At 44.1% G+C, this 26031-nt stretch overlaps 1 protein-coding gene across 4 annotated transcripts in view; it reads right to left on the bottom strand.

Moving 5' to 3' along the window:
* The window catches only part of SLC39A11 (solute carrier family 39 member 11), a 261302-nt gene that overhangs the window by 162248 nt on the left and 73023 nt on the right, over positions 1 to 26031 (bottom strand). For 3 of the 4 annotated variants that reach the window (XM_083598917.1, XM_083598920.1, XM_083598919.1), the window contains one exon: positions 22818 to 22962. In XM_083598917.1, the coding sequence (XP_083455043.1) occupies positions 22818 to 22962 (145 nt within the window). The remainder of the gene's footprint in view (positions 1 to 22817; positions 22963 to 26031) is intronic. The other variant, XM_083598918.1, reaches the window with a different exon arrangement.

Below are 26031 nucleotides of genomic sequence, written 5' to 3'. Positions count from 1 at the left end.
GGGAGGGAATCACAGCTTCAAGTATGACAGCAAGAACTCTTGACAGAGAGGCAGATGGTGATGAATATATTTGAGTTTTAACACTTACTACTGAACGAAGTCCCTTAAAAGGAAATCATACATTCAAAACAGTTCTTTAGAGAAAAGTGGGGAACTGAAAAAAATCAACATCACATCATCGTTTCAATGCGGGACCGTCACCTCTTCCTCATAGGTGCTATCCTGAACTGCATCACACACACACACTGACATATGCAGTTGTGCACTTTTAGCTGTTGCCCTACAAGACAAAGCCACAATGACACTTGGGAGGAAAGCTACCAATTCAGGTTCTGAAGACTGAATTAACAACGTCGGACATCCTCAATGGAGCTGCCACTGAAAACTACTCTGTCTGTACTAAGTTCCAGGCCCAGCAGCACAGAGGATGACCACGTGGTTGAGGCCAGCATGCCCTACACCCTGCAACAATTGGCTGACACCATGCCACTGTAAAAATAAATAAATGAATCCCAATTGCATCCCCAGTGAATGGCAAGCTAAAAGCCAACCCAAACACAACTCGTTGCATGCCAGACACAGTCATATAAACCAATCAGCACACACTGCTTTGGCTGTAGGTCAGCCTTGGCCAATGGAACCTTCCAATGGAAACCAACACAAGGCTTTCTTGGGGGCAGGGTAAACTGCCAGGACTTGACGCAGCAAACCAAACCCTTTTTGCACCAATTCTACTGGATTTTTCAGCCTCCAACTGGCTGCCAGCTGCAGAGACAAATCAGTGCCAAGGAGCTCCTCCTTCCACCTTCCTAACAATGAAGGCACAAGGTGCCTCTAGCAGGATTTCTGCCAGCAGCCTGCCAGGGCAAGAAGGAATAGGGCTAAGCTGAACCAGGTTCTATGGAATCTCAAGCCGGCCCTGCTGCTGTGCGAGCCAGGTGTAATGGCTTTAGGGGTTGCTTGTGCGTAAATAGCCGCCGCTCTGGGCTAGGTTGGCTGGTTAAACCATTTCTTGCTGGACAGCCATCCACTCCGTGGCTGTTCAGTCGCAGGCAGAATCCGTCAGTGGGCGTTTCTTAAACCTTTTCCAACATAAAAGTTGTTTGACGCCCAGTCTCCTCCTACTCTCCCTGCGCGGAAGTCTTCTGCGCAGGGAGGGCGTGGGTAGCGGAGGACCTGTGCTCTCCCCGCTAGTGTCCAGTGAAGAGTCCCGGAGCCTGCTCTCTGCTTCCCCCATTGGCCCCCCTCTATCCCTGGTGTTGCGCTGATTTTCTTCCCCAACAGGAGACCTGCCTCTCTCCCTGCTTGGCCCCTCTCCAGCATCGCTGTGGAGCCTCGCCTCCTCCTCCTCTAGTTCCGATGGCAGTTCCCTGACACCAGGCTAAGACAGCTATCTGTTTCCCACTAGAAGAGTTTGGATTTGATATCCCGCTTTATCACTACCCGAAGGAGTCTGAAAGCGGCTAACATTCTCCTTTCTCTTCCTCCCCCACAACAAACACTCTGTGAGGTGAGTGGGGCTGAGAGACTTCAGAGAAGTGCGACTAGCCCAAGGTCACCCAGCAGCTGCATGCAGAGGAGCGGAGACACGAACCCAGTTCACCAGATTACGAGTCCACCGCTCTTAACCACTACACCACACTGGCTCTCTCACACTGACTACCACTTTCTACCTTCTACCTTGGCTGCCATGGGAGCAGGATAGCTGGTGCAGGAGTAGTTCTGTCATTCTGTAAAACTCATTCTGAGGGAGGGAGACAGGATTGCAGCCTGAGCCCTTAACCATAGATTTTAAGGCAGCGTAGAAGAAGCCTTCACATTTAGAAACGGGAAGAAGTTCAGAGATTTTGATCAAAACATAAAATCTGGTGTGTGGGTGGAAAAATTAGAAAGGGGGGGTCTTACCCAAAGAAGACACATTAGCAGGAAGAAACATGGGATGTAGAAGTTCACACCAAGAATTCAATGTGCCAGGGTACAGCAACATGCGCATGACAAAACTGAGTGATGAGTTTGGGTGGCAGCATGGCATGTGTAATGGGAGTTTCATGAATTTGAGGGATGGCAACCGACAAGGGATTTTCCCCCCCTCCAGTGCCCTGGGAAGGCATTGAGTGGCATAGCACCTGCTTTCACAAAAGGGCTGTAGCAGACAGACTTTTTACTCAGATGCATGCACACATATATGCGCATGAGCGCACAAGAAAGAGGGGAAAGCATTCTTAACCCTGACTCAACGCAAGGCATTTGGGCATCTCTGAAATAAGCTGATATTTCAATGAATAGTGGGAAATGAGCCATTGTCATTTCCCATCCACATGCAAAATCAGCAGCGCCAGCTTGATTAGTGATTGGTGACATTTATGGATCATTAATCTCTAATCAGTAGCTGAAAGTCTGGCTACACATGACAGCTGCAGAGGCTGGAAGGAGCCAGGATTTGCTTCCAATCCTGAGATAGTCAGCCAGGCATATCCAGGTTCTAAGACTTCAGCCTGGGGTACTATATAAGGAGGTGCTAGAAACTTAGGGTGGTAAAGTGCGCTGTACCACTTCAGGTCACAGGAGAGAAGTGTGCACATGAAGGTTAGCAGAGCTAGGTGGGCACCCCAGGTGGCAGATCCCAGGTGCCAGAGAGCAGCAATGAGGAGGCCAGAGCTGTGTGTGTCACATGAGCTGCCCTGCATCATATAAAGTAGCCTGCTGTCCTCAGGCATGGTGGAAGTTATGGCCCCATTGCCCATATGATGCATTCTTCTGAATGGATGGAGTGCCACCTTGTTAGAAGCAGTAATATTTTCCAGCATGGGATGCAGATCCTTGAGGATACACTAGAGAAGTTTAGTCTGGAAACTGGAAGAAGGAAAAGGTGGCCTTCTTCAGAGTAGCACAATTTTTTAATTACAGTATATTCATGGCCTACTGTAACAACGAGGACAAATGTCTTCACCAATAGGAGAAGAGTTGATGATTTAATCCATGTCTACAAGTCAACCTGGTTTGCAATATTTTCAGCTATTTGATTTTCATACCAATTAGCCCTTTCTGCATTGTTCTCTAGGGTTATATAGTATATACTCAAGTTACAAACGCTTCAGGTTACAAACGCTTCAGGTTACAAACTCTGCTAACCCGGAAGAATTACCTCGAGCTAAGAACTTTGCCCCAGGATGAGGACGGTAATTGTGTGCCGTCGGCGCTGTGGCAGCAAGAGACCCCCATTAGCAAAAGCACGCCTCTAGTTAAGAACAGTTTCAGGTTAAGAACGGACCTCCGGAACGAATTAAGTTTATAACTAGAGGTAACACTGTAAAGGCATATAGGACAAATTTATACTATACAGCCCTAGCAAACAATGCACAAAGGAGAGTGATCTCCACAGGTAGTTCACAGTCCGTTCCAAAATGACAAATAAACATCTTAGGAGATGCAAAGTTTGCATCACTCGCAGCTACTGCTCTTAAGAATGGGAATAACTCCAACAGGAAATGGAGAGTGTACTTCATTTGAACTTGACAAAACTACCAAAAGGTCAAGCTTTATATGATACATATCTGTCTACTATTCTTTCCTTTATCTAAAACTGGAGAAGAAAATGATTCCACTCATCGGAAGCAGAACCAAATTTGTACAGCATAAACTATTTAAATAATTCAAGTATCTTTCAAGCCAGCTAGAAAAGTTGCTTCTCAATACTTAGTTTGATTTCTATGACCTGAGCCCAACTGCATGGAACTGTTTTTATTGATCCCATTTCCCGCCGGCCCCCTGGGATGCTTTTTGCTGGAGTGCCGTTTCAAGGATGTAATTGCTTCTTGCTTCCAGCTTATAGATTCCGGTGAAAATAACCAAAGCACAATGAATCATGTGAAAGCATGAAGACTTTAAAAAACATCCTGAGTAGATTTTTTTGTTGTTGATTCAGGTTACCTGAAACATGAAATAGAACTAAGGTCAACTATGCTGAGTGTTTCTTTCTCCCTCTACTTCAGAAAAGCTTTTTGGGGTGCGTAGAAACAAACAAATGTGAAAATCAGAACTTGCTGTGCTCTCTCTTTCTTCCCCCCTCCCCTCTCTGTCTGCAGGAGATGAATCACTTCTAGACAGACACAAAGGCCGGACAAGAAAGTTATAAAGGGCTGGACCAGATTGTGTCCTAGCCTCAGGCTCCAATTGAAAATGGAGGGAAGAGCAGGAATGAGCCTTGGCTTGTGACATAGGAGAGCACCAGCCGAAGGACTCAGGGAAGGGCTAGCCATAAAAAAGCAGGTGCAGATGACCTACTAGTGAGAGACATGTGACACAGCAAATGTCTTAAAGGTAAAGGGACCCCTGACCATTAGGTCCAGTCATGGCCGACTCTGGGGTTGCGGCACTCATCTCGCTTTATTAGCCAAGGGAGCCGGCGTACAGCTTCCGGGTCATGTGGCCAGCATGACTAAGCCGCTTCTGGCGAACCAGAGCAGCGCACAGAAACGCTGTTTACCTTCCCGCCAGAGTGGTACCTATTTATCTACTTGCACTTTGACATGCTTTCAAACTGCTAGGTTGGCAGGAGCAGGGACCGAGCAACAGGAGCTCACCCCATCGCGGGGATTTGAACCGCCGACCTTCCAATCGGCAAGTCCTAGGCTCTGTGGTTTAACCCGCAAATGTCTTAGAGGAGGTGAAAACGGAGTACATTCTGTAACGGAGGTACATTCTGAAGATCTCCACAAGTCAAGGGAGCTAGCCTGCAGCAATCACAGGATCTCCTGCATTATTGCAGCTCAACCACTGCAGCAAGTGGAGTGCAATCTATGCATTCAGGGTAGTGAACCCAAGCCTATGGAACTCCCTCCCACCTGAGATTAGACAGGCATCCTCCTTGGCGAGCTACAGGAGTATGACTAGGGCTTTCTTATTCCAGCAGGTATTTTAAAATAGTGTTCTGTTTTCTGATAAATGTTATTGTTTTATTGTCCCATTTCCTGAGGACTATATTTATGTACCCCACTTAGAAATGCCACAAATTGAGACATATGTAAAATGTCCTAAATAAAGTTGAAGAGGATGCTCAGAAGTCCCTGAAGAATCAGAGAAAATGTTCTGATCCTCCATTTTGCGTCCAAGCTCTACCTTCACATCCCAGCATCCTTTGCAGCCTATTCGCTCACAGAACTCTCCGGGTCTCCCAAGTACAAGGGAAAGCACTGGAAAGGACTGAGGGGAACACAGTGGAATTTTAATCTGGCAAAGAGACATCTGTATCAATAATTCCTAGCAGAGGAAAGGAGATTAGACAAGGATGCACATTGAAAAGAACCAGTGGCGTAGTGTGGGGGGTGCAGGGGGGGCCGGCCGCACCGGGCGCAACATCTGGGGGTTAGGGTTAGGGGGCGCAAATCCACGGGTTAGGGGGCGCAAATCCACGGGTTAGGGGGAGCAAATTACTTGCCTTGCCCCGGGTGCTGACAACCCACGCTACGCCACTGAAAAGAACCCTTTTGAGAGAAAAACCTAATACAAGAATGAAGGATAGGGCAGATAAAATTCGTGATGATGTATCTCCTTGAGGGCCTCCTTCCTTTCCACAGGCTACTCACAGAAATGTCTACAGCACAGGCTTCGGGCGGTAAAAGGTCTGATCCTCTTTCTATATGCCCTCTAGTCATGCCTTTGAGCAAGTATTGCTATGGGGCATTTTTGCAGGAGGTGAATTGTGAATGGAGCAGCAATCTGGAACGAAGCAGCACTTCATGTAGCAACTGGCTCTAATGACATGGAAGGAAGCAAATCGGTCCAAGACAGACATGAGCATATCAATATCCTATAGCACACCCAGGCCAAGTCACCATGAAATTCAGTCTAATTATAAAATTTATCTCACACTACCCAGGGCAACCTTCAATTGTTGTGCTGTCTTGTGATTCATCCCACCCCTCAGAGCTTTATTCTTAGCGCCCCCACCTCCAGCCTCCCTTGACTGAGCATTGCTAATACACGGGGACAGCAGTACAAGAAGGAAATTCCATCATTTGGTTTGTCAGGGCTCTAAAAAATATGAAGCAAGCCTCTCTGCGGAGGAAAAGATAGCTGCTTAGAAAGAAATAAGCAGAGACTGGAGACAAAAAGAGCAAGAGACGAGAGCAGAGATGTAAGACAGGAAAGGGAAGAATGAAATGAAAGTGTCTTTTCTGAAGATGCACAAATACTACTCAAAACTTGGCGTGGGTGTTCCTTACTATCATCAATAATCAGATCACTCCTACATTCTGTATATAGGTAATTGCAGTATGTCACAGAACAGTTAAAAGCACCGGTGAGAGCAGCCAAGCCTTGGGAGCAGTGTGAACTTTTTATACTGTTCACTTGTGACTCCACAGCTTTGGGGAGGCGATGGCTCCTTAACTGTAGTTAAGGAGGGGGGGTCTAGGTTTGTACATAATGCCAAGCTATGGTTAATCTTAACGAAGGTTACTTAACTAAGGTTAACTAATTAAACCAATTGCAAACATTAGTTAATGAGCAACCTTTAACCACAGTTGATAAACCATTGTTGTTGTTGTTGTTGTTGTTTGTATTCTGCCCTATACTCATAGGTCTCAGGGCGGTTCAAGCTGCTGGGCTGGATTTGCATGTAACACTGAGCCATGGTTTAGCATTATATGTGAACCAGGCCAATGTGTTTATCACATAGGCCCTACGAGATTTCATCATGCAGTGAAAATACCCTTTCAGATTAAAAATAAATGCTCCCAAGCAACAACAAATTGGAGGAGGAACATATAAAATAAATGCATAGGAATGTATGTAAGGTAGGGATTTTTCACATGCGTCCTCCCAGAAATAGCAATGTTCAGAGAGCCTCCTGAAGTTCTAGTGCTAGACTGGAAAAAGCACACAAAGGAAGTCACAGCAGAAGAAAGCAACATCAGATATCGGATACCTACACTACATGACACCAGGGAATCTAAAATAGACGATTCATGATGAAGAAAGCATTAGTGGTAAAATGCATCTTCTTATAAGATGAGTCCTGGTCACCATTAGAAGTAAACATTTTGGCTTGAGCAAGCCAAACATGCCCTTCACAAGAGCAGACAGGAGGACATGGCAGAGTGACTCTGACTGATATGGTCCTTATCGGCCAATTACACCTGTTTTATGGCCTCTCTGTGCTTTAAAAGAACAATGCACTGCCCAAACACTTTCCAAACAGAATTATCTTCAGTGTCAATGTTTAAAACATTTGAATATAAGATAACCCTCCTCATTCAATTACTTTGTACCCTTTAAAATAAAAATAAAGCAGAGTAACATTGACAACTGGAGAGTGATTTCAGAGGTGCCATTCCAGATCCCATCTCAAAATGATAAATGCCTACCTCTTGCTGCTTCCTCTATATTTCCTTACCCACGAAACAAACATTTAGAAGTGTGAACTCTTCCTTTTAAGCATTACATGTATGGACCGCTAAAGGTTCAGAAAAGGGAAACTATAATTATCAAAAGGAAGGAGCAGCTCCACCTGCGAAGAAAGGTTGGAGTGTTTGGGACTACGTAAAAGTTATCATATTTCTCCTGGCCTCCTGCAACCTTCTATTTCCACGTCAGTTTTTCCAAAGATGACACACAATAAAACCTTTTCATTATCTCTCCCCCACATCCTCCCTCTTGTTCAAAAAATGAGGTACCAGAGTACTGATTACACATAACTGGGAGTGCATGGGACGCGGGTGGCACTGTGGGTTAAACCACAGAACCTAGGGCTTGCTAATCAGAAGGTCGGAGGTTCGAATCCCCGTGATGGGGTGAGCTCCCATTGCTTAGTCCCAGCTCCTGCCCACCTAGCAATTCGAAAGCACGTCAAGTGCAAGTAGATAAATAGGTACCGTTACAGCGAGAAGTTAAACGGCGTTTCCTTGCGCGGCTCTGGTTCACCAGAAGCAGCTTAGTCATGCTGGCCACATGACCTGGAAAAACTGTCTGCGGACAAATGCCGGCTCCCTCAGCCAGTAAAGCGAGTAATAGAGTCCGCGACTGGACTTAATGGTCAGGGGTCCCTTTACCTTTACGTTTACCTGGGAGTGCAATTGGGCAGATTCAAGAGGTGAGTGCTAGCCATTTTCCTGATAAGGAACGACACAGAAAATTAAAAGCATACATATTTGTAAGCAGCTGTTGTGAGACAGTTCATTCGCGCTCCTGTTACATATCACCTTCAGGAAGTGGATACAACATTAAGGCTATGTGTGAAACTTGATCAGTGTTCAGGACTGAGCTATCTGCACAGCTGTCAACCTAAGCCGGCCCAATGCAATAGCAGTATAAACCTATCACTGTGCAGAAGAGAGATGCAAGTAACAGTGCAATTCTCTGCAAGGTAAAACCACACCAGGGGTGGTTGGCAAGAGCAGCAAGGCCTCTATTGGCAACTGGCAGGAGACAGAAATCCCCCACCTGTTATCCAGTGGCGCTAGATGATTGCCAAGATACAGCTGCTTTTAAAGATTTTTGTTGTCGCTGTTGTACATCATTCGCTGGCAGTGATGCCTGGACTGCATTAGCACACACAGGCATGGCAGCTTGGCAAGTCATGGGGTGACTATTGTACACAGACCAGCAAATACTGGCAGAGAAGAGAGATCAAAGGCAGCATGGGGAGGTGGACTTGGATAGGAAGCCAGCCATTCTGTGACCCAGGCTGAGAACACAGAAAGCCAGTAAAAAGGTTTGACAATAAAACAAAGTCAAAGATTGCTGGAGCACTGTTGGAAATGCTAATTAATATACCAAAAAAGTGGGAAGGATCTCTACATTTGTACACATAATATTACTTACCTGTAATCAAAGACGCAGGCAGACAAAAAACAAACAAACCAGACACCATTTTGTGGAAGAGTTCAAGATAATGTCCCAAATTCACTACAACTGTGGGAAAATGCTTGTTCCAAAGAGTAGAATTGTGGACAATATACACTCACAATACAGCAGTCAGGTGAGTGTCCATTATAAATGCCACGGGAGGAAGACCTTGAAAAGCAATTAATTGATCACCGAGCATTAAAAATATGATATACTTATACAAATGACAGTTCCTTTAAAAAAATTACTTTGGCAGGACAGGAAGCTGCTGTTTTGCCAAATTAAATCCTTCAAAGATTTGCTCTCCTGCTAAGCTCTCGCAATCAGCTTTCTTAGGTTTTTATGACAAAGCAGCCATAGGCGAATGATTCAGTGAGCAATTATGGTGCGAACATGACTCTGGTCAGCACAGTCAATATCTGTATTTGTTAATGCTTCCTTTAAAAGGGAACAAAGGGGGTGAAATAATAAAATATTGATTTTTATTTTTAGTCAAAAGGCAAGAGTTCATCATCCTGTGCCATATACCACATGAAAGAAAACCTTGATCTAAAACTGTCTTCCTGTCTCAATTTAGAAGGAGCCGAATTAAAATGTGTCAAAGGAAAAGATCAACAAATACTAGGAGATGCCAAGCAAGTAAAAGAGAGGAACACCAATAAACATGAGAGCAAGAGAGGCAATTTAGTACCATTAAGAAATATGATTCTTTCTTTTTTTAAAAGCCAAGTATGCAAAGCTTCCAAAGGAGAAAAGAAAATGCACCACACCCCAAAGATACAGCTATTCAAGCATTGGAAAACAGAATTTGATGATATTTCATTACTTTAAGCATTGCTGGGAGAGGGGCAGTTAATTTTCCCAGAATTGTTTTAATCTTGATTTTGCAGGCCTTTTCTGCCTCTGAGGCTGTGAATGAATGGACTACATCATCTCAGTGCCATAGCCCCAAGGGCAGATTAAAACATCTCTCTCCCTCTTTTCCAAATGCTTATTTGCAGCGCTTACAATTATTTATTCCCCCCCCCTTTGAATGCAGTGTTTATTTTATTTTATTATTATATTATTTAGAATTTATGCACCCAGAGGTCTCAGAGCGATAAACAGAATAAAACCAAACTATAAAACCACAAAATACATAATCAAAATAAAAACAACAACCCAATAACCACCACTCCCGGCAAAAAAAAAACCCCACCACATTTAAAAAGGGAATAAGATATCAATCAGATCAACCAAAGACCTGCTTTAAAAGGAACACTTTTTTGCCTGGCACCTAAAGGTGAATAATGAAGGCACCTGGCGAACTTCCCTGGGGAGAGCATTCCATAGATGGGGAGCCACTGCAGAGAAGGCCTGGTCTTATGTTGCCACCCTCTGGACCTCTTGAGGAGGAGGCACACGAAGAAGGGCCTCGGGAGATGATCTCAGGGTCTGGGTAGGTTCATGTGGAAAGAGGGGGTCCTTGCGGTATTGCAGTCCTGAGCCATTGAAGACTCTATAGGTCAAAACCAGCACTCTGAATTGGGCCCAGAAACTAACTGGTAGCCAGTGCAATCAAGGATCAGTGTACAGTGGTGCCTCGCAAGACGAAATTAATCCGTTCCGCGAGTCTCTTCGTCTTGCGAAGCACGGCTATTAAGCGGCTTAGCGGCTTAGCAGCTATTAGCGGCTTAGCGGCTTTTAACGGCTTAGCGGCTTTAAGAAAAGGGAAACAAACTCGCAAGAACTCGCAAGACGTTTCATCTTGCGAAGCAAGCCCATAGGGAAATTCATCTTGCGGAACGACTCAAAAAACGGAAAACTCTTTCATCTTGCACGTTTTTCGTCTTGCGAGGCATTCGTCTTGCGAGGTACCACTGTAATATGCTCAAACCGTGTTGCTCGGGTGAGCAACCTGGTCGCTAAATTCTGAATTAGGTTTGAAAGATGCAGATAGAGCTGAACATATTGCAAACAATGAATTCCAACAAGAGGCAACGAAGTTGCCAACTTCTGCATCGGATTCCCAAAGAGAACAACTGTTTGGACTTTCCAGGATATCAGTCCAACTGAACCCTGTCCAATTACCTGTCTCCAAATTCAAAACGTCAACTCCTTTCTTTTCCCACACACACATACACACACCCCTATATAGAGCACTGGTCTCAGACCCTGCTCTCGCAGGTAAACAACTTCAGTCATTAGCTGGAGGAAACATCAATCAACCATTCTGGAATACAGTGGTACCTCGGGTTAAGAACTTAATTCGTTCTGGAGGTCTGTTCTTAGCCTGAAACTGTTCTTAACCTGAAGCACCACTTTAGCTAATGGGGCCTTCTGCTGCCGCTGCACCGCCAGAGCACAATTTCTGTTCTCATCCTGCAGCAAAGTTCTTAACCCGAGGTAATATTTCTGGGCTAGCAGAGTCTGTAACCTGAAGCATATGTAACCTGAAGCGTATGTAACCCGAGGTACCACTGTATTTTCCAAGTACTCAGCTGAACACAAGGATATTAACTGACCCAATAGACAAGAAGGTGAGGCCTTTTTGCCCCTCATTAAAATCATCTCCCTTTGGCTATCTGATTGGCTTTGTAGCACCACAACATCCTCATATTTGCAGTGTGATTCCTGATTGGCAACGGCTGGCATTACAGACTTGTTAGGGGGAAGCAACACAGCAATAATGGAGCAGAGCAGGCACTCTATTTGGACTAGGACCAAATAATGCAAAAATAATGTGAAAAGAACACTAACTCAGAGTGCTATGGGGAGACACTGTTCCCTCTGAAAGCTCACTTTTCAACTTAAGCATTCAGCCTAGCATTAAATATTACTGCTGCCTTGCCAGCCCTTCTCCCCATCAGTCTCACCTAACTTTTCTCTGCACTGTTCAGCAGCTGCTGTGATTTTATTGAGCTACATCTCCGGAGCTGTCGAAGAAAGTCAACCGTCAGCGCAAACAGACTTGCAAGTTCTGCAGCAAAGTTATGCTCCGATCGTGTGGCAAAATGCTGCAACATATGAAGTTTTTCAACACAGACAAAAAGGCCTACAATCATTAGTACCAAAGGGGTGCACTTAAAATTAAATAAATCATGATGTGCTTAAGAAATCCTTAAGTCCAACTTAATGGCAGGTTTCTTGCATCTGCATACAGTGGTACCTCCGGTTGTGAACGGGATCCATTCCGGAGGTCCGGCTGTATCCCGAAGTTTTCGCAAACGGAGAGACCGCTTCTGCACATGCACGAGCGGTGAAACACTTCAGGTTTGCCACTTTTGCAACCCGAAGTTTACATTACCCGAGGGTAACGTGACCTGAGATTCCACTGTACTTGAGAGAACCATTACAGTGGCACCTCTGGTTACGTACTTAATGCGTTCCAGAGGTCCGTTCTTAACCTGAAATTGTTCTTAACCTGAAGCACCACTTTAGCTAATGGGGCCTCCCACTGCTGCCGCGCCGCCGGAGCACGATTTCTGTTCTCAACCTGAAGCAAAGTTCTTAACCCGAGGTACCACTGTATATGGGAGCAAAGTTGTATGGCTCCACTTTGTATGGCCCAAAATACTGCTTGCAATACTTTATTATTCAAGGGTTCTATTCTGCACTCTTTTTATATCTTATTCTTATTCTGCAACGGCAGCACCCTTTTCATTGTGAAGCCCCCCTCTATCAAATTCTCTACTTAGATAGATGTGCAAGACCGCTTCCTCCCCTATATTGCTTTCAGTGATAGGTGAAAACTTCCCTATTTCCTTTTTTAAAAATATATAACAACTGATGGTCATAGAATCATCGAATTGCAGAGTTGGAAGGGACCCCAAGGATCATCTAGTTCCACCCCCTGCAATGCAGAAATATGCAGCTGTCACATAAGAGGATCAAACCTGCAACCTTGGCATCATCAGCACCATACTCCGTTATCCTTACTGCTGTTATTTTAGCTTTGACGTCTATAACACACATTTACTTCGTAAATGGTTCCTAAGATTAGATTTATCACCATAATTTGGTTTTATTCTTTCATTGAAAACGTTCTTTGGAATTGGGAAAAGAAAAGCAATTAAAAATATTCTAAACAAACCAGTAGGAATTTTGAACAACATACTTTAAAAATAAGGGCCCCCTCCACTGAATTACTTTGGCATCAGAGTCAAATTCCACCTGATTTATAAAGCAATAAGCAGCTAGATGCATATCTGGAAATAAGCTATTTTTCTAGATTAATTACATGCCCACCCTTGGTGAATATTATGAACTTTTCAAGTAAGCAGCATCAGTGATTTTGATAGATGAAGACATGAAGAGAAATTGGTTCGTTCTCTCTCTCTCTCTCTCTCTCTCTCTCTCTCTCTCTCTCCCCCCCCCCCTTGGCTTCTTTCCCAAGTGCCTAAGAATGTAGAATATCAACTGAACATACTAACTTCATTATCATACAAATGTAACACTGAAAACAAAGCAAATGTTGCCTAAGAATGTAGAATATCAACTGAACATACTAACTTCATTATCATACAAATGTAACACTGAAAACAAAGCAAATGTTGCACTTTGCATAAACCATTTATTCGATAACCCATCCCAGATTGAAATTTCAAATATGTATGCTAGTTTCTCAAAAACTATTCCAATGAATCAAATGTGGTTTTATGGCTGCAAAATGTAGCTCAGCCACTCCTCCCACTACTCAGTCATTGTGTGCTAATCTACAGCAGTCTGCCTCTATCTTGATTTTAATCTTTCCGTCTTGTTACAAACAACAGCACAGCAGGAGACAAAAGAGAAGATCATACAGCGGAATGTCAAAACGGTTTCCAAAAAAATGCAAATCAATGAATTCAAATTAATACGGAGATTAAAAGGAGGTTTTGCACTGAAAACCCACCTTTCCGAGAGGAAAGTGGGATACCTCCTCAGGCATTCAGCCCTATGTTTTTAAAACTGCCCACTGCTTCTCACCATCCTTTGGTCCAAGTGACACCAAAAGTTTGGCTTCCCCTTTTGTCCATTTAATCAGGGAGACAGGGTTCAACATAAAAACTAAATAAAACCCATGTTCTGCCAAGTAAAGGTAAAGGGACCCCTGACCATTAGGTCCAGTCGCGGCCAACTCTGGGGTTGCGGCGCTCATCTCACTTTATTGGCCGAGGGAGCCGGCGTACAGCTTCCGGGTCATGTGGCCAGCATGACTAAGCTGCTTCTGGTGAATCAGAGCAGCGCACGGAAACGCCGTTTACCTTCCCACTGGAGTGGTACCTATTTATCTACTTGCACTTTTATGTGCTTTTGAACTGCTAGGTTGGCAGGAGCAGGGACCGAGCAACGGGAGCTCACCCCGTTGCGGGATTCGAACCGCCGACCTTCTGATCGGCAAGTCCTAGGCTCTGTGGTTTAACCCACAGCGCCACCCGCGTCCCTTGTTCTGCCAAGTATGAGGTGTCTAATTTCCATGCAAAATGTTAAGCAAATAAAGGCAGTGGAATACATCTCTCATATATGAAAACAGGAGAAGCAGGAGAGTGGCTGCACCAGTCTATTTCTGATCTGCGTCAGTTTCACAGCTCCTAAGTACCTTACATTCCATCCAGCTCCACTTGAAGAGTTACTTAGAAATGAGGAGAATCAAGGCTCTTCTTGCTTTCCAGATGATCATTAGCCTGGCAGAGGGGAGCTATATTTGGCTTACCAGAAGGAATAAGAGGGGAGAATCGATTTGGCAGATTGTGGAAAGAAAATGACTCTTGTTAAAAGCAAGCAGCACTACTGGTAACAAGCCCTTGTCAGAAGCTTGGCCGATAGCCAGAAGTCCACTTGGTTGTGGGCCTGAGGCTGGAAGCGCAGCCAGGTTGGCAAGTTCCACCTGGCATCAAAGCTGCACATCCAAAGGGCGGGGAGGCACTTGGCATGCCAGTGTCTGTTATCTCATAGAAGCGTTTCCAGTAGACAAAAGGAGGCAAGCGAAACAAAATGTACACAGACATATGCCTAGGGCAGGAGCCCAAGGCTGGAGAAGCAGAAATTAAACTGGAAATCATAACCAGAACAATCAAGACTAGCAGTGGTGTGCGGTCAGTGGACTAGGGGGACTAGGTTAGTCCCCTAAATGTTCCCAGTAAGTCAGAATATTAAAATATTAAAGCCTGCTACCTACTTCCCAAAGCCCAGGAAGCTTCTGCCTTGCTTAGGGAGGGAGGTGCAATGCTTCAATGGGGTCCAACAGCCCTCCCACCACCTTCCTAAAGCCCTCCCAGCTTTCGGAAGGAAGCACCAGGGCTCCAGCATTCCAGCACCCACTATTGGCCTTGTCCGCTCAATCTGTTGGAACCTGTCTTCACATGTGGGGGAAGTTCCTAACTCAACAAGGCTTTGAAGAAGAAGAAGAAGAGTTTGGATTTGATATCCCGCTTTATCACTACCCTAGGGAGTCTCAAAGCGGCTAACATTCTCCTTTCCCTTCCTCCCCCCCAACAAACACTCTGTGAGGTGAGTGGGGCTGAGAGACTTCAAAGAAGTGCGACTGGCCCAAGGTCACCCAGCAGCTGCATGTGGAGGAGCAGAGACGCGAACCTGGTTCCCCAGATTACTCTTAACCACTACACCACGCTGGCTCTTTGAGACTCATTGACTACCCTCCCCTGGTTTAGCCAGTCAGTCGAAGCCATTTCCCAGGGTGTGGCCACTGTCACATGCTGACAATTTCTAGGAGCCACAGATGAGAGCTGAATGCAGGGTGGGGACCAAAGGTGAACAAACTACCCCACAAGGAGCACGACGTATCCCCCACCAAAGTTACTACCCCTCACCCAACGCTCCCAATCTACTGACAGAAAAATATTTATTGCATGATGACATTTAGATATGGCAGAATAAAGGTGTTCCTAAATCATTAATTTCAGAAGCATTCCAGCAAATCAAAAGACCCCAGAACTAACAACTCAGAGTCCCAGCAACATATTTTGTTTACATTATCAGTAATTATTTAAATTTCCATCCCAGATTTGTTGCATACAGTTGAAGGGCAGGTTCAAGGTTGAGATTAATGACAATTGTGAAACAGAGACACAGATTAAGCAAGGAGTCTTTGAAGCCTTCATTCTCACGCTACTAGAACAACGTGGTCGGAACCTCAGATGGGTGGAACAAATACTAAGAGCTGACAGGAGCAAGGGCAAGGCGATTAATGAGCTTGCAACCCCAGCTTTACTTAACGTGTAAAGCAAACTGCAAGCAAAACTCTTAATACCAAATAATAGCCTCAGCATCCATGGATTGTGAAAAGAAGACCAAAGCCTCTACAATAATGAAGGACAGGGTCTGGGAATGGTAATAAATTCAAGTGCAATTTGTTATCCACTAGGCCATCCTTCAGTGCATAAAAATTCAAGCACAAGTTATAAAATCCTCCAATTTAATCCCCAAGTACCTGAGCAACTCCGAGAGAGCAAATTTAATCCTACATGCAAAGGCCTACAGCTTCCAGGATGAAAGATTCTGGTTAAAGCGTGGCGTTTACTTTATTAATCATCTTGCATTTTGTAAATTACAGAGTTTTAATTTGTAATAGATGGCATTAGGAAGCCCTCAAGCCCCATTTAATAACCTTGAGAATGAAATTCCCTTCCCAAAGTTTCCTTCAGTAGTTATTTCCCACATGCCTCTTTTAACTACTTGCCGCCCTATAGCAGCCATGGCCTAATCATCGTGCCTTAGCCACAAGCAAACGAATTCACTTGCATGAGATTTCAGGATGCTCATTTACACATCCCTGCAGTTTGTACACACACTTACATCACCAAGAGGCAAAGATGTATTGGCAACAGAAACCGCAGAGAAGAAATGCCAACAGTTAATTCATTCAGTTGAACTCCTATTTGATTATTAATTTTCTACTCAGAGAGACCCAACACACAACAGATATGCTCCAGAGTGAAATCTGTGCTGTTAACCACTCCAAAGCCCAAAATGGGAAAAAAAGATATGCAAGTGTACATTTTATCATCACAAAACTTCTACTGCAGAGGAAAGCATTACACAGCTGCCCACAGAACAGTATTCCCAATACATTCACTGAATAAGTGTGCCCGACATATTACCCTAGAAGTGTTGAAGTTTTTTAAAATTCAAAGCACATCAGTATTGTGCCTGACATAAAAGGAAGCCTACCTCATCCACTTAACAGAGTTACGATAGCTAAGAAAATGACTTTACCTGGGTAGATGTATCTAGCATTGAAACAGCAGCATAACTGCAGATACAACACTTCATTAAGTTCGGTAATTATGGATATGCAATATGCACGGCTCAAGGACAGCAGCAGATGCTTACAAGGATGAGCAAGATGCACTTTTTGTTCCAGTGTTTTTAAGAGTCAAAACTGAAATCAACTATCTGGATGACCCAAAGCCTAAAAAATCCAGAGGAACTGGGATCTTACATGAGCTTCCTCATGGCAGGCACATGGAAAGTTAAGTTTAACATGGTCATCCCTGTCTATATGAACAGCCCTTCACCTTCATCGCTAAGTGCAACTCTAATTCCAACAATTTTGGTAGTCGCTTGACGGATAAATGTTGGATGTTACCAGGAGCAGCTCTCATAAAGTACTGCCTCTTATATCAAACAATTAGATGTCTGTCTGGAAGGTAGAATGCCCTGTCTGTTGATCCACCTGACCATATTAATTTGTATCTCAGGCACCGGCACTCAAATGAATCTCTTAATCCTTTTATTTTGACAATATTAGATTGAGTATGTGAACGACACTGTGTGTGTGTGTGTGCGCGCGCGCACGCACGCGCGCACGGATACACACACACCAATCACCTCTTCATACATCTTATAAAAACTAATAATAATAATAATAATAATTTATTATTTATACCTCTCCGACCTGGCTAAGTTTCCCCAGCCACTCTGGGCGGCTTCCAACAAAATATTAAAATACAATAGTGCATCAAACATTAAAAACTTCCCTAAAAAGGGCTGTCTTAAGATGTTTTCCAAAAGTCTGGTAGTTGTTTTTCTCTTTGACATCTGGTGGGAGGGCATTCCACAGGGCGGGTGCCACTACCAAGAAGGCCCTCTGCCTGGTTCCCTGTAACTTGGCTTCTCGTAGCGAGGAAACTGCCAGAAGGCCCTCGGCGCTGGACCTCAGTGTCCAGGCGGAACGATGGGGGTGGAGACGCTCCTTCAGGTATACTGGACTGAGGCCATTTAGGGCTTTAAATGTCAGACCAACACTTTGAATTGTGCCCGGAAACGTACTGGGAGCCAGTGTAGGCCTTTCAAGACCGGTGTTATGTGGTCTCGGCAGCCGCTCCCAGTCACCAGTCTAACTGCTGCACTCTGGATTAGTTGTAGTTTCCGGGTCACCTTCAAAGGTAGTCCCACATAGAGCGCATTGCAGTAATCCAAGCGAGAGATAACTAGAACATGCACCACTCTGGCGAGACAGTCCACGGACAGGTAGGGTCTCAGCCTGCGTACCAGATGGAGCTGGTAAACAGCTGCCCTGGACACAGAATTGACCTGCGCCTCCATGGAAATGAATCCCAGGCTGCGCACCTGGCCCTTCAGGGACACAGTTACCCCTTTCAGGACCAGGGAGTCCTCCACACCCGCCCGCCTCCTGTCCCCCCAAAACAGTACTTCTATCTTGTCGGGATTCAGCCTCAATCTGTTAGCCGCCATCCAAGAATAAGGCTGTCTATAACAGCTCATGCAACTATAAACCAATTACCAGCTAAAGTACTTTTTTATGATGAAGCAAAATGCACAGCTAACACCTTGATGATTTTGCCTGGCTCAAGTCACTGGCTTCCCTCTAAGGCTGGGAAATACTGTCTGCACATTTGGTATTGAAATTACGTTTGACATTTATGGGAGGAACGTGGGGGATTGTGAAGCAGCATACTTTTCCCACATCAGTGCTGCGGCAGTCAAGAAACCAGGGAAAGGGGGGATTAGCATAGTGAAAAGGCACACTTAAGAAAAATTGTTAGAATTAAAAAAAGAGGAGAAAAGACACCAGAGGGATATTCCCCCCCCCCCAAGGTACGCTTGCACTCCCTTTGCACTGTCTGCAATCCAATTTAGAATTAAACCGATCACTCTGCATCTGAAAATTGTTGGGGATTGAACTACATTTCAAACTGTGAAATGCATTTCCCCAATTGCTTTTTATGCTCGAACACCAGGAAATGTTCACCTGCTAACCTGTCATAAGAACAAAAGAGGAACCCATCAGAGCTAGCCACTCGGGTGCCTGGTTGCGGGGTCACCTCCTGCAGCTGGGGGCGGGGAGATCTACCCGTGGGGGCGGGGCAAGCTGCTTGGAGCCTCTCCACTGCCTCCCCCTCAGCTGTAGGGCGGCTGAGGGAGAGGCAGTAGGCAGGCGCAAGTCCCACGCTGCCGTTTCAGGCAGCACGGAACCTGCAGGCGCCTAAGCCACCACATCACTCCGAAAAAGTTTCGTGAGCCCAAATTTTTATTTTAAACTCATTTTGTCACACAGTGACGACACCCAGGGCGGGCCATACACTCCACACACCCCTTCCTCTGCCGCTGCATCAGAAGGTGGAAATTTGGCCCCAACAGCCAACAAACCCCCTCTTCTTAATGGGCCAGGCTTGATGCTGCACTGAAGAATCAAGAACACCCACAACCAAGTCTAAATATGAGCAGCTGCCCTTCCTTTTCTTCTCTCCCCAATTCATACTTCAGGGTTTTAAATTCCTTGGGGCAGGGATATGGCACTTTCTTCCTTTGTGCTTATAATATCCTGGGTGGCACACTGCAAAACCAACACTATGCATGTTGGGAGATGCACTCACAACCAGATGCTGCCTTCTTTTTCCAACAACAGAGACTTGGGCCAAGTTATAAGGGACAAGATAGAATTTCAACCCAGAAGTCTTTCATCATCCTCTCTGGATGCTAGCTCTTCACAAAAAGGAAATGTTGCCAGAGTTATGCAAGCTATGTAAAAACAGCTCTTCTAAACTGTGAACATAGCTCACATGTACACGCAACACATGCTTGAAAGCAGTTTCAATTCAAGCAATGCGCCAACATGTTAAATGTATATATGGCATAGGAGAAGGGAAAAGAAACATGTGCAATCTTTTTCCTAGAAGGTCAGCTTTTTTATGCCCGGAATGTGCCAGTCCTACTACCCCATTTCCTGCAGGTTCACTTTAATACTTCTGCCATGTTCCCCAGATATTTTTGTCAACTCACCCTGTCAGAATTATGACCAATCAATAATTAGGAGAGGTTGTGTCAAGGGCACTGCCTAGTTATTAGAAGATCGTCTTTCTAAGACATAGGGATAAAGTCAAGCATTCTACGCTTTCCACTATCACTACAACCATCACTCTGCATCTTGGGGCTTATTTACGTTTTTATCGCATGATGAAATTCAGGCCAGAGAGAGAGGCTTCCTGCCCCTAGACCATTTTCCTCCCGATTGTACTGCCTGGCTCTGAATTAACTGCAAGAGTAATGCCATAACTTCTTGTGTTTAAACTTTAAAATAGAAGTAATGATCCAACAATGCTTAAATGTCAATATCCACATTAGCAGGTAGTATCCATTATAATATGAGACGTCTGTATTAGATGGCCCCAAAAGTCTTCGCAAGGAAATAGCTGGAAAGTTCATGTAAAGTAGCAAATTAATAAAGTTCGCTGTTAGTATTTTATTTGTCCTCGCACTTCTTGGCAGTCACGATTCATTTTGTGAAGAAGAAAGAAAGATTTCATCCCAATAGGCCAAAAAGCAAGGAACAGAAATGTCACTGAAGAAATAAAGAGCACTGGTTCCCAGGCATGCATCTTTTTAAAAATAAAATAAAATACAAAAGCAGAAGGAGAGGGAAGAAAAGAAGAAGAAGAAAACCCTTTTCTCTAGCCAAGAAGAAAAACCAGAGTCCATAACAACAAGTATTTTCTCCAAACCACTTCCATGATAATTGCTTTCAAATTATATTATTATGTTATCACTACACATAAAAATGCAAACAAGTTCTTTTGAGGAGAAAGGAAATGTGTTCTCCCAATTCAAATGCAGTTTAGATTCAAGGTTACCATTCTTGTAAAAGAAATGTTCTATGGTTCCAGTAAACTCATGGGAGATTGCAGAACAAGGGCACTCAATTATCAGCCACCTTTTCCTCTTCCCTCCCCAACCCTTTAGTGTTGTGTTTCGTTTTGTTGTTGTTTTTTTAGATTATGAGCTTGAGGTTAGGAACTGTCTTGTTTTGATTGTCTGTAAGCAACTCTGGAGGAACTGCTCTGTTCTGAGTTTAACTTGACCCTAAAGTGTTGGAAAAGGGACGCGGGTGGCGCTGTGGGTAAAACCTCAGTGCCTAGGGCTTGCCAATCGCATGGTCGGCGGTTCGAATCCCCACGGCGGGGTGAGCTCCCGTCTTTCGGTCCCAGCTCCTGCCCACCTAGCAGTTCGAAAGCACCCTTAAGTGCAAGTAGATAAATAGGTACCGCTTTATAGCGGGAAGGTAAACGGCGTTTCCGTGTGCTGTGCTGGTGCTGGCTCACCAGAGCAGCTTCGTCACGCTGGCCACGTGACTCCTCTTAAGTGAGATGGGCGCACAACCCTAGAGTCGGACACGACTGACCCGTACGGGCAGGGGTACCTTTACCTTTAAAGTGTTGGAAAACTTCTAGGAGTAAGGAAATCTGGCTAGTTATGAAAATATTACAAGCTAAATTATATGTACAGGTTTCATGTGAGGTGGAAATATAGAGGTTTACCGCTGCCAGGAGCAACAGGATAAAATATGTGAATAGCAATACCATCTGACTTAGCCAATCGGAGGTGAGATCAAGACAATGCGAATACTGGGGATATCGACAGTATTTGCAAAAACTAATACAGTATTAGTTTGGTTTTTCCTGAAATGCCATTCTCTCTTGCCACAAATGCCAAGAGCTACTAACAATCTGAAAAGACCTATTTGAGTATCACACTAAAGCACCTGTGACAGGTGGGTTAGTACAGGAATTGTAGCAGGTATACCTTTGTCACAGTATTGCAGGGGATTTTAAAATGCATCTTTTTTAAAAACTCAGACATATTTAACACATCAGACCAGCACTGCCTCCACTGACCTGTTGTCATCAGCTGTTGAAGACTTTCCTCTTTCAACAAGCTTTCCAAGTAGAGATTTTTATCTCATTCAGTGCCTGTGCTGGATCTGAAAACATTTTTAATAATAATAATAATAATAACAACAACAGCAACCACCTGGCGTGCTCTGGTCCATGAGGTCACGAAGAGTTGGACACGACTACGTGACTAAACAACAACTAATATTGTTTCCTGTTTGTTTTATTGTACCATGAAATTGCTTTGAGATGTTTCATAGAAAGCAATTAATAAATGAAATTAAGTAATACCCACACTGACGCAGCTAATAAAAAGAAAAAAAACAGGACATCCTATTATGAAGAGCTTTAACTTAGCCACTGTCTGGTACAGTGGTACCTTGGTTTGCATACGTCTTGGTTTGCATACATTTCAGATTACAAATACATCAAACCCGGAAGTGCGTGTTCTGGTTTGCAACCTTTTTTTGGATTACGAACAAAAAAATTTTGGGAGGCCCCATTGGCGAAAGCGCGCCTTGGGTTGCAACCTGTTTTGGTTTACAAACGGACCTCTGGTTGTAAACCAAGGTACCGCTGTATAAGGAAGATAAACTACAGCAATATGAGATGCAGATATTAAGACCCACGGAAGTAGTTTGGAGAAACACAGAAGAAGTAAGAAGGAGCCCTGCTTCCGGCTAGTTTCACAATGGAAGAAAATTGTATCTGAAACCAGTTTGCTAACTGTGTACATGCATACACACACGTATCGAAGGTGAGTGTGTGCATGCATGTATTCATTTTTACATATTGGTTACATCCTTTGTAGTAAATATCTCAGAATTAGCTGTGGATGGTATATGACAGGATGCTTGCCTGAATGTAGAGCCGTTCTACCTATCCGGATGGACAGCTCGTTGTCATGCTGCCGACGATGTGGGGGCTGCTGCTCATACTTCTCTTTCGCCGCTCTTGAATCGTAGCTCAAAGCCAGTGCTGTGTGAGGAGGCTCAGTGATACCCTGCAAGACAGAAAAACAAACGATTAATCATTTAATCATATATCAGCCTGGATAGCTCAGTTGGTTTCAGCATGGTGCTGATAACGCCAAGTTTGCAGGTTCGATCCCCGTATGGGTATCCGTGAATTCCTGCACTGCAGGGTTTTGGATTACATGATCCTCAGGGTCCCTTCCAACTCTACAATTCTATGATTTCTCATCCATCTGTATTGCCATTATTATTATTATTATTATTATTATTATTATTATTATTATTAACGTATTATGGACCAATTCTATGCGGTTTTGTATAGAATAATACAGTGGTACCTCAGGTTAAGTACTTAATTCATTCCGGAGGTCGGTTCTTAACCTGAAACTGTTCTTAACCTGAAGCACCACTTGCGCCACTGGAGCATAACTTCTGTTCTGATTTCTGTTCTCATCCTGAAGCAAAGTTCTTAACCTGAGGTACTATTTCTGGGTTAGCGGAGTCTGTAACCTGAAGCGTATGTAACCTGAAGTGTATGTAACCCGAGGTAGCACTGTAATTTGACTATTGGGGTGGAACAGACCCCAATACAATGTTTATTAATTTATCTGTGTTACAAGTTTCAGCTGGTTGCTCTGCAGTGTGGATTTTAAAAAATACCTTTGTTTAAGAGCCTGTCAGTATCCCCTTGGATATGGACACATGCCTGGTCCACACATTATGGCAAACTACAGTTTAACACATCACAAGCTAACCACAAGTTGTTATACAGACGATCAAGCAAACCATGTGTTGCACAGTCGAACCTCTACTTACAATCGCCTCTTATTACGGTCATTCCAAGTCACAACCATGGCAAACCCGGAAGTAACCAGCAGATTTGCCACCGTTTGCGCATGCGCAGGAGTGGTGATCACCGTTCACACATGTACAGAAGCAGGCAATTGCTGCCCGTGCCTGCGCACAACAACACCTCTCCCAGCAACCCGTTTCGACCTCCGGACAGACCTCTAGAACAGATTATGATCGCAAACAGAGGTTCCACTGCATCTCCAAAGTTTGGGTCATTTTCCAGATGTGCCTTGTGCCTTTGTAGTTAGCACCTGAGGTGGGGCGGCAAAACAAACTATGGCTAAGTGTGCTGGGTTTGCATGTAATGTCAAGCCATAGTTGTTGTTTTTTTTTAAAAAAAAAGTTTGTAAGCTGATAAACCAAATAAGCTCACCATTTTATTCAGCCCATTTATGTGACGTTTGTATGTTTCAAAACACACATTTTAAAACATTTTATAAGCAAAAAAAAAATGATTTCAGATTAGGCTTGTTTACTAGTTTAAGAAACCAGGGGACCAAGTTTCTCAATGGCATGAGACTGGGGCAAAAGATTAGTCACTGTTCTCTCTGGAAAAAACCGGGAGTGAACTCAACCACAAATTGACATTCGCCTCCATATCTTTACTGCTCTCTTTTTTAAAAAGAAATGTTTGCAATGATCACAGCATTATGAATTTTGTCAAACACTTCTGATAAACATTCAGTAAAGGGAAAATAAATATGAAATATAAAAGGTCAAGAAATCATAACATCAGCTATATAACTGGTGGCATCTGTGCTGTCTCTAGAGTCCCATTATCTAATAAATGTTCATCATCTGACCTGGCATTTATCCAACTTGGAGACTTTCCCATACCCTTCCATTAGCCAATTTCACCACTTCTGCAACAGCCAAAACACTTAAATACTGATTACATCTAAGTCTTGTTACTCTTCCAGTACTAAGTTATGTCAGTTTTGGCTGATATCAATAATAAATATACAGTCAACTCCTGCTGCTCCCTCAGGACATAATCTTTGAGATAATCCAACAAAAGAACTAGTAAGCCGTAGCAAAGTACAAACTAAGCTGCCCTTTAACACTAAATATGTGCCTCATGCTCAGCATTTAGTGGGAAAGGAAGTCTTTCCGGCAGGATGATATAAATGTAGCATCTCTGAGACAATGGATCATCCTTGGGGTTGTCACTCCTAGAGCCAGACGGGGGCAAAATAACCTGTCTCCCTGCCCATCCCCTTTGGGTAGACCAGTAGGACATCTATCTATTACTCACATGGAAGCATAGGCTAAAGGCAAAACAGTAATTTAAGACAGGTCATCCTCAAACAACTGTGCACATCATGTCCACTGGAGAGAAAAAGAACAAAGCAAATATACGCTGAACTATTAGAAACAGAGATGCTTGCTAAGGTCACTTTGGGTTTGTTTGTTTGTGTTGGGTTTTAAAAAAAAACACAACCTAAAAGGTTAGCGATGAAGAGCAACATTCTACTCTCTTCATCTGCATAATGTACTCTGACTGATGGTATTCATGCTAATCACATATTTGCTAGCCCTTTTTAAACACTGTCTAATCAGGATGCTGTCTCTGCTTCTATTAAGCCAGCAATTAGAAAACCGAACTGGAGAGAGCAGATATTTATCATCAAATGGCTTCTTTTTATTTTTAGCCAAGAATACCCTGTCCTTGCGTTCTTCGTCACCAAAAACATCCTCGTCTGACACCAAATAGACCTTCAGCAGCACCTGTATAATTTCAATCCCCTATCCCATAAAGCAGGGAACCTATCCCAAATGCACGAATTTACTAGTAAGAAGCAGCCACAGGAAGACGGGGTAACTGGGGCCAAGTCCATGGCAACATCCATGGGGCCTGAAACAAAACAAAAACCACCTTGCAGTGCATCCCCAACCTCTAAGAGTGTGTCCTGTCCTGTGCTCCAGACAGATGAGGATGGAAGACTTCTAGTGCAATTCAGGTCTCCCAGGTGGGAAGAGGAGTTTCATGAAGGGCAGAAAGGGACACCTTCCCCTTTCTGCAAAAACATCCCAGTTTCATGGTCCCCTCTGATTCAGGACTCAGAAGCCCTTGAGGATGGAGATGGGAGGATGAGATTACACTGCAAAGCCTGATTGATGGGGCATCCCCTACCTCCAGGGGTACTCACACCTGAAGAGGCAGGTAGTTCCCAGCCTGTGGACAATGAGGTGGACTAAGGGGCATGACCTGCTGCTGCTTTTCTGATCTCTCGGTCTCTCTCTTT

The sequence above is a fragment of the Podarcis filfolensis genome (genome assembly GCF_964270895.1).
Source record: "Podarcis filfolensis genome assembly, chromosome: 2".
NCBI classification, from domain to species: domain Eukaryota; kingdom Metazoa; phylum Chordata; class Lepidosauria; order Squamata; family Lacertidae; genus Podarcis; species Podarcis filfolensis.
This window is presented reverse-complemented; position numbering and strand designations above follow the sequence as displayed.